General features: G+C 43.3%; 1 protein-coding gene across 1 annotated transcript; it reads left to right on the top strand.

Annotated features, from left to right (window-relative positions):
• The first annotated feature begins 1,116 nt into the window (after positions 1 to 1,116).
• On the top strand, positions 1,117 to 2,314 carry LOC119325355 (amino acid transporter AVT1B-like). The gene is made up of 6 exons (XM_037599109.1): positions 1,117 to 1,244; positions 1,353 to 1,372; positions 1,567 to 1,709; positions 1,806 to 1,849; positions 1,936 to 1,998; positions 2,161 to 2,314. The coding sequence occupies exons 1-6, from the start codon at positions 1,149 to 1,151 to the stop codon at positions 2,257 to 2,259; spliced, it is 465 nt and encodes a 154-aa protein (XP_037455006.1). The 5' UTR covers positions 1,117 to 1,148; the 3' UTR covers positions 2,260 to 2,314.
• The last annotated feature ends 7,444 nt before the right edge of the window (positions 2,315 to 9,758 follow it).

Here is a 9,758-nt window from a genome sequence, read left to right as displayed (position 1 = left end):
TAGAAACGAATGAATGTTTTCGTTGGCTAAGAAAAACAACTCCCGGCACACACTCCATAATTGCCATGCGGAAGCAGATAAATTTGCCTATGTTGTTGTATATAGATTTGCCATGTTCTATATTTAAAACTTCATGCTGTGTACTAAGCTGCAGAAAGAGTACTTGCCGTACATTTTTGGGGGATTGCCATGTTTGCAACATGCATAATTGCTAGACTGAACAACAAAATGGTGAGAATTGCCAATTGCCATGTTATATCAACATTAAAAAGGTGAGAATTGCCATGCTGGATGAAGAGAATTGCCATGTTATATCAACATTAAAAGGTGAGAATTGCCATGCTCTAAAACATAATTTTTTACCCCCTAATGTGTTTCCTCAGGTTGCCATCCTGAGCGAACCAATCACTGCTACCATCTCGTAGTTCGCTCAGAGGGTGCATTCGGAACCACGTCATCGGCTCCCTCGTGAGGAAGTACTTCCCCGAGATAGCCAAGCTGGGTGATGACGACCCGCCATCGCCAGGTTTCACCTCGGAGCACTACCAATCTTTCAAAGTTGTTCCCCAATGTACACCTCAACATTGGGGGCTTGACGATAAACTCGCACGTGTTCTTCGCAATCTTGACGACCCTTGTTGTCATGCCGACCACTTGGCTCCGTGACCTTACATGCCTGAGCTATATTTCAGGTCAGTGTTCACTTGCTGCTTCTATTTAAACATTATTTTTAACATATGTCTCACAAGGCTCACACTTTATTTATATGCTCTGTACTTTGTAGCTGGTGGTGTGGTTGCATCAATCCTTGTGGTCATGTGCCTATGCTGGATTGGGGTTGTTGACCATGTCGGCTTCGAGAACAAAGGGACCGCGTTAAACCTTCCAGGGATTCCTATCGTGATTGGACTGTACGGTTACTGCTACTCGGGCCATGGAGTGTTCCCAAACATCTCCTCTTGTCTGAAGAACCGCAACCAGTTTCCATCCATTCTTTTCACCTGGTAAATTAGTTACTTTGGGATAACCTATATGTAGTCCATCCATGTATTCCTAGTTTTTTTGGAGCTTCAGCACTAAGATTTGGTTTGTGTTTCTGTAATTTCAACATTGGGTTCTCTACCATTTTGTTTACTGCCGCTGCGGTGATGGGATACAAAATGTTAGGTGAATCCACCGAGTCTCAGTTCACCCTCAACTTACCGGAGAATTCGGTGGTTTCCAAGATTGCCGTCTGGGCTACGGTAATTGCACTTGTCAAGACTATTTCAGATCACTTTGTTCTGTACTAAGCATGTTTTATGTAACTTCATTCTCAATCATGTTGACTTAGCTCCTGGCTTTTGTTGCAGGTGGCAAATCCGATAACCAAATATCCTTGGCTTGTCAATTATTTTTCTTGAAAGGGGATTATTAATCTAAAAATGAAACATGGAGAGAATTCTGTTTCTTGTCTATGCTTTTCTAGAAGACACTGCAGCCTTTTCTGTACATGCTTTACATAATGTTTTGAAATTATTCGGTGATGTATATGATTATTGTGCAATGTCCTTAACAAAGAATCACATATGCATTGACCATAACCCCACTGGCCATGAGTCTGGAAGAGTTGCTGCCGCGAAGCCAGCAGAAGTACTCCAACATAATCATACTTAGATCAGCCCTGGTAGTGTCAACCCTCATCATTGCTCTCTCAGTTCCCTTCTTTGGTAAGTTAATTTGCTTTCTATTTTTGTCCTACTACACATTAGTAGCACACCGTTCGATTATCCATTGACTTTTGTTCTTTTTATGTAAATTGACAGCACTTGTGATGGCTCTCATTGGTTCTTTATTCGCGATGCTTGTGGTAAGTTTTCGCTGATTATTTCATCAGATGATAACAAGTAATTGGTAAGCTATTCGTGAGAGGCTAAAAATATGTTTTCATCGCAGACCTACATTCTGCCTTGTGCCTGCTTTCTGGCCATCCTTAAGGCAAAAGCGACTTGGTATCAGGTACACAAATATTTCCAACATCACATTTCTTTATTATAACTAGTATACTTGTATCTAGCAGAACAGAGAAGGTTCTGAAGTCATATTGTGATGACATTGCCAAGCAAATTTATGTAAAGCACCTATTTATGATGAGGAGCCTCACTAAAAACTATTTTACAGACTGCGACATGCTCATTCATCATCACCGTAGGGGTTACCTGCGCCTGCGTGGGGACATACTCATCCCTCTCCGGGATTGTCCAGAACTACGCCACCTGACCCTGAACTACTTCCTTCCCTACATACATAATAGAGAAGATTGCTCGTTTGAAATTAAGCATATGTATGAGCGAGAGTGGAGGATTCAAATTTTGCCGAACAATGAATTATGTCCATCGATATATAAATGTTGTATGATTAAATTTGTATTGTTGTTAAATTTGTGGCATCCGCAATAACTTTGCATTGTTATTGTTAAATTTGTCTGTTGATGGATCTTTAGCAATATAAAGTCCCAGTTCTGCTAGCGAATTACCGGCTACTTGAAATTTTCATCAATCTATATTGAGAGTGTAATTTTGCTGACATGCAACTAGAACCTTTATTCGCCTCTAGATTAATTATATTTAGAGTGAGGCGGGTATGATGACGGTTGGATGCTGATTTCGAGGAATAACATGTAAATGCAAAAGAAAGTGAAGGATCTTAGGCAATGCCACATGGTTACTTCGTTGGCGACTATATATAGGGGATGATTAAACTAAATAGAAATATAAATGCATGAAAAAAATGAGAGGGGGCAGGACGAGGGTTGCCGGAAGGTGTATGCAGGTGACCATTGTCCAAATAATGGAATTAGTTAACCGGGGATTTACATATGCAGGTGACCATTGTCCAAATAATGCCATAGAAATAATGGAATTATGTGCATCGGCTATTCAACGGTTGAGCTTTAGGAATTGTCTTACATACAACTTATTTAGGGTAACTGAAGTACAAGTAAGGTGGGACTAAAGAAGGGGTTCAGGTTGACGCTGCAATGCACATGCAAATATAAAGAACATATGATGCATGTGGGGTATGTCTGGCATCTGAGGGCAAAGAAAAGACAAAGAAGAACAAGGACTATAGAGAGGATCAAAGTATCTTTCCCTATATATAATAATAATAATAATAATAATAATAATAATAATAATAATAATAATAATAATAATAATAATAATAAAGCAGATATTGCTTTTGCCCCCGTACTCACCGTCACGGCACTTTTTCAGAAAAGTCCCTGTGTTTCCTGGCAATTCAACCCACAGTCCTTTGTTAAGTCAGAAAACGTTTCGTTCAGCAACTTTTCGAAACAAACCCTGTAGTTTCTGGTATTAAACCCGCGATCAAAGGGCACGGTCCGTGGAAAAAAAAGAAAGGAAACATCTCCTTCTATCCGTTCTCTCTCTCCTCCCGGTGGAGGCGCGCCGGATCCACCAGTCCATCCCCCGCTCCCCGTACGTACGCCCCGACCGGAATTAATGGAGATGGGGGGCGATGGTGGGAACGTGGAATGATGCGGTGCGGTGCAACACGGCACATCAAGCGTAGCCCTGCTAAAGCTTCCGGCAGAATTTCCGTCCCCACTATGGGCGGCCGCCTGACCCCCTCCGCGCCGCCACACCAGATGGACGGGGGATTACTTCCACGTGACGGAGGGCCATGGGCCTGGATGTTGGGGAGTGGCTGGCGGGAGGACACGGTGAACGCTTGGGTGGGGGCTGGCTAGCTCTCCCGTTGCCAATTTTGGTGTTCTGTGTGCTTGGAGCACTGGGGTGGGGTGTGATTAGAACGGGCTTACATGGTGCTCGCCGTTGATGATGCCACTTCTCGGCTCTCGTCGCCGCCGTGATCTTACATTTGCTTATGTTGATGGTGATTAGAATGGGTATTGCGCCAGATTGCGTATGCTAGGACATGGGGTTGTCTAATGCGTCCGCCTGTGCGAGTTTTGCGGCTATTGGGATGGCAATTGCTTCGTCCATTGTCAATCACTCATTTCTTGCATGTTAGGATTCTCTGTACTAAACTGACACTCGGTTGGATTTTCTCTTTCACTGCTCTATGAAAAATCTAGCACGACTAATCTCATGTGCCCGCTAGAGGACTACTTGCCAGTTCTTCTATGATTGGTGAAAGAAGGCGAGTAATTGCTGAAATTTGATGTTCTGTTTGTGTTTTGATCTTGCTGGTTTGCAGTTCTGTTTATTTTTTCTTTTCATGAATACTGTAAAATGTGCAGGTACTGACTTGAGGCTCAGTTTGTTTGGGCTAACCAAGAGGACGAGGTATGTTGCTTGCCCAAGCTAAGTGACATGCGCCAAAGATTTCTGTTATATAATTACTCCCTCCGTAAACTAATATAAGAGCGTTTAGATCACTACTTTAGTGCTGCATTTGATGGCCATGGTCGGCATGCTGCTGCTTGTGGCCTTTGAGGGTGCATAACCGTTACTGAATTGCAGCTCAAGACAATGTCCATCAAGTTTAGGCATTTAGGGCATCTACAATGGCAGGCGCTTACAGACGGAAAGAAAATCAAAACAAAAATAATGAACACCTAACAACCAGCGCTAGCGTCATCTCTTCCATCGCGGGGCGCTAACAACTAGCGCTAATTTTGGATCAGAAACAACACTTCCTGCCTTATCTCGTGGGGCTAAAACGCTAAGCGCTCGCTGCACAATTTGGCATCGATGCCAACCCCGACACTGGGAATAGACGAAGCAACCGTCGATCGGGTAGGAAATTTTTCCTAGCGCCGTCCCCTAGCGCCCCGCATTAGAGATGCCCTTATGAACTGGAAACTGTTCAATGTCTGTTTCACATTTTAGTTTCTCTATCCATAACTGATAAGACATTGTTCTTGCCAACATATACAGAGAGCAGACGTGCCACTAATGTTTTTCTTGAAGGTGGTTGGCTACTTGGACAACACAATTCGACAAGTACTGCCACCGATACCATAAATACTGAGGCTGCTCTTAATTAGGCAGCCTTGCTCTTAATTAAGCAGCCCACCACATAACTTTAAGATTTTTCCCACATGAAAATAATAATAATTTTAAGACGTCGAAGTTCAGAACCATGAAACTATTTTATAGTAGTATGTATGAACTTTAGGACACACTTCCCTATTTACCTGGCCGACTGAAATATCAAAGCTCATGATTTTTGATATGGTATACTTCTAACTGAAATATGTAGTGTATCGCAAACTGTCCGCTTATCCAAAAATTGATGTAAACAGCTCGGGGTGGGGAGCGGAGGATCTGTATATTTATGTTGATAGTTGTCGTGGATTTGTTGGGTGTCAGATGTGTTTGCTATGCCCCCATTGCTAATTTTGAGAAGCCCACCGGGCAGGTTTAGTTAAGGGCTTAGCCCACAAGTTATCTTATTCTATTAGCACCATGGTTATATAAACAAGTTGTAAGACTCTTTTGAGAATTAAGCAATAAGACAAATCCTATTGCCCGGTTTCCAGAGGAGCCAGGACACTAAACCCTAGCCGCGCCTTGCGCCGCCGCCGCCTCTTCTCCAGCGCGCCACGGCGCCCCGCCGCCGGCAGCCGCGCTCGCGTCCCCGTCCACCCTCCTCCTTCCTGTACAACCTCCGCCCTAGATCCGGTAGGGTCCTAACTCCTATCAATTTGGTATCAGGTAACTCGATTCCAATCATGTCTGCACCACCACCCACCACACCGCTGCCCACTTCGCCGCTGCCCATCACCACCGCGTTGCCGACCCTCTCCACCGTGCCGCTGGCCCTCCCCAACGCACCGCTGGGCTTCACCGTCGGCGCCTCCACCGGCCAGATGCCGCCCTCCACCACGCCACCCGCCGCCGTCTACTCCCCGATGGAGATTACCGGGGTCCTCAACGACCTCGTTACCGTCGTCCAAGGGATACGGCTCTACCTCGCCAGCCCCTACGGGCCGCCGCCGCCCCTGCCGCCGGCCCCCGCTACTGGGCCGGCTGCCCTGCCATGGTACTCGGTCCCCTCGGCGCTCGCGGGGCCTCTCTAGCACCAACTGACGATACAACCGCCGCCCGCCACCACCCCCCAATGGCCGCAGTGGCCGGTGCCGACCCTCGCAGCGCCACCGGTGCCACCCGCGCCTTTCCAGCAGCAGCCGCCGCTGCCGGCTCCTCTGCCACCCAGCACTGGGCCCGGGCCAACCCCGCAGGGAGGCGTGCCGATCCAGCACACCCTCTTTCTTCTAGTTCCCTACTCTAAAAATTTACTTCCTTCTAAATGCCTCACCCTTCCGAGTAAACATCATCGTCAGCCGCCATTCTCGATCGACGCCGTTCATCCGCCATGCCGCTCTCGGTCAGTGTAAATCAATCATTTTCTCCTCGGGCAAATTCGCACACCTTCTTTGTACGCGGCCTTGCGGTTAACCTTATTCACTCAGACTTCTAGCGTGTTTTATCCCTGGATGCCGACACGACTTTTCTCAGGTGGACTTCCTTGATGTTGTCCAGGTGGTTTAGCCATGCTTATTAGGCTACATCATGTGATTTTTTTTCTCCCGTGGCAACGCACGAGCATTTTTGCTAGTAGTACTACAAAACAATTTCAATAGACGTCGGCCCACCACTGGTGAGCTCACCATAGATCTTGTAGCGAATGCGTCAAAGTCTGTCCCAAATTTAATAGGCAATACAATTATTTGCAAATAAATTTGGAATGCGTCAAAATCTGTCCCAAACCCTTTTTCCATACTTTTAATTCCACTTTGAAGAAGTCATATTCTCTTCTCTCTTTTATCTTTATTTGAATAAATGGAAAAAGGAAATTTGAAGCCTCACTTTGGCCAACTTTCAAAATTGACTCAAGAAACTTTCAACTCTCTTTTTAACCTTTTGAAGTCTCTCAAGTGGTCATTGAGTTGCACAAAGTATTTAAATCAATTCACAAGGGACATCAAATAAAGCTCAAAATGCATGAAGAATATGGATGATACTTAGTGATAACATCCAAATTAAAAGCTCTTTCTCTCTCTCTCTCTCTCTCTCTCTCTCTCTCTGTCTCATGCCTCACCAGAAGAACTCAACTAAAAATATTGTATACACGAGAAATTGCTATGGAATTAGGTAGATATAGTGGACTTTTTGAGGAACATATTTGGGATAACGTGGAAGCTTGATACGTGCAAGTGAAGGGGACCAAGGAAGTCTTTGTTGGGAAGCATTTGACCCAAATTTATGTACAACATGATATGAGCGACAAAATGTTGATAAGAGTTTAGCTTTAGGTGTACTCGCAAGAACACCTATAACAATAACTCGATGGAGTATAGTCTTTACTATTAAAGGGGAGTTTGTGGTCGTCATCATGATAGGTTGTTCTCCACCACACTTGTTCTTCTTCCTCCAATTGCATGGCTCATACAATAGTTTTGTCATCCTAGCCCAACCAAAGAATCATGTAATAAGTTCAACAAATGTGGAAGAAAATCTTACACAATATTTAGTACTAAAGGGGAATTGGTGGTCCTTGTTGTGATGGTTAGTTCTCCAACTCACATGCTCTCTCTCTCTCTCTCTCTCTCTCTCTCTCTCTCTCTCTCTCTCGGCCCATACAATAGTTGGCCCAAAGTAGCATAGGTACATAAGCTAGTAATAAATCCAACAAATAAGGAAGAAATAATACACAATTAATGCTTGATGATAAGTAAGGAAATAACATGACTAATTAAGGATATTAATTATATAATTGTTGCCTCACACAAACGAGGAACAAAACTGGTACATAATTCATGCATGATAACAAGTATGAAATAACAATGATAATTAATGAAATTTGTTTATTCATTCCATTTCACAAAAATTGGCAACCATCCATTCTAGATAGCCTCATAATTTTGCTATTTGGCATTTTAATCCTACGACTTACCATTAGTCCCTAAATCTTACACTTAGGTCTATGGAAACTTTGTAATTTCTAATTCAGCCCTCAGATGTTACGCTATTCACACATAAGAATCTTTGAACATAAATAATCCAACACACCCCAATACTTTTTACCATACTATTTCTCATAAGTTTCAAGGAGCAAGAAGCAATGGTTTTGTGTAGTGAGCGAGTAGACAAGAGGGTACCTAAAGTAAGCATCGGTATTAAGGGGAGTGGGACTTTAAGTAGTTTCATGTGGACATGAGGGAAACATGAAATGTGGAACTAACTCTATGAGTTGATGCTCTTAGCTAGTACAAAATGTCAACATAGTGATGATGAGTGGACAAATATGACGTATGCAATGATAGTGTTATGTATATTGGCTTAGTCACTGGTAAAACCTAAGGACCAATTAGTTTTGCTATAGCTAGGAATAAGATGTAGGACTGGAAAAACAAATACAGAGAGGTGAGACATGGTCGATAGAGATGAGGACATGGCCACTTGTGAGGTGGTAAAAATATTTAGCTTCACACACATGCTCATAACAAAAGTATCTCCACTCGATCTCTCAAGATGTTTTTTGTTCCATAGCAACACGCAAGTATTTAGCTAGTAGTAACTATAAGGGAGTTTTGATAGTGGTGATAGTTGTAAGTAAAGTAAATGAGAGTTGAATTACCTGATAGTTGCAAGTAACAAGTAGTGAAGAAAGCTATTAATATTAAATGAGCAGGCTTGGTAGTGGATATTGCGACACCGCATTGACGATATCACTCACGACAAAGTGCTTATCTAGACGAGCTAATATCCTAAGTTTAAGCTCTTTTACTTTTGTAGGAATGGGCTCTATATTTAGTTGGATCCATAATGGGGATCCTTCATCGGTTCTCCTATTCCAACATGTCTAGGAACCTTACATAATAATTAGGTAATTATGGGTAATTAGACCGTTCTTCTGTGAAACCATCAGAGAAGGCATTAAAACTTGTTCAATACATGTGATCCTAAATCTAAGCCCTGCCCACCGATAACCTAGTCTACCATCCTCGTGCTCACATGTTTAGAGTTATAACAGGTGAAACAACTTGCAGGCATGATCTAATGACATAAACACTATCATAGCTGAAACTAAGGATCATAACTTGCAGGAAAAGTTGTGTACCAAAGATGCTACCAAAATGATTGAGATATATCAAGCTGTGGACATGCCTCTAGTATTAGTTCTTCAACATTACATGATATGAGTTCAAACTAAGCATTACACATGAACATCCAAACTAAACATTTTGAGGGGGAAGTATGGCACACTTTTGTAAATATGTTGCTGAAACCAACCGTTATTTCATTAATTATCAGGAAAACATATCAAACACAATCAAGACATTTACTAATGTCACAAGTTGTTTTCATTGGGTCAAACAAGGCAACCATGTTAAAGAACATGAAAATTCACAACACATTTCCAAACAAGTAATTAATCAATCTACTTGTAGTCACATATTTTCTTTACTAAATCACATAGGACAATTTGCAGAATACTGAATCATAATAGTTAAGACCAATATACTCATAGTGCCGCCAAAGCACGATCATGTCACATCTCATCCTCTCCCTCGTGGTTTCCTAAAGGCATCACCGGGCGAAGCCCGTGCAGTATCGGTTACGGCGAGGATGCTCATCCTCTCACGGGGTACGTCCCGGCTTCGCGTGGGTGTGGGCCTCGCCATGGCGCACAATAGTTCGATCATGAGCTTCCGGTGGTGGCGCCGATGTGAGATGACGGCGTGATGGCACGGTTAAGGTGCAATGGTGGGCATGCTCGAGGCA

Source organism: Triticum dicoccoides, chromosome 6B (genome assembly GCF_002162155.2).
Source record: "Triticum dicoccoides isolate Atlit2015 ecotype Zavitan chromosome 6B, WEW_v2.0, whole genome shotgun sequence".
Lineage (NCBI taxonomy): Eukaryota > Viridiplantae > Streptophyta > Magnoliopsida > Poales > Poaceae > Triticum > Triticum dicoccoides.
The sequence above is the reverse complement of the archived record's forward strand: the minus strand, read 5'-3'. Positions and strand labels throughout refer to the sequence as shown.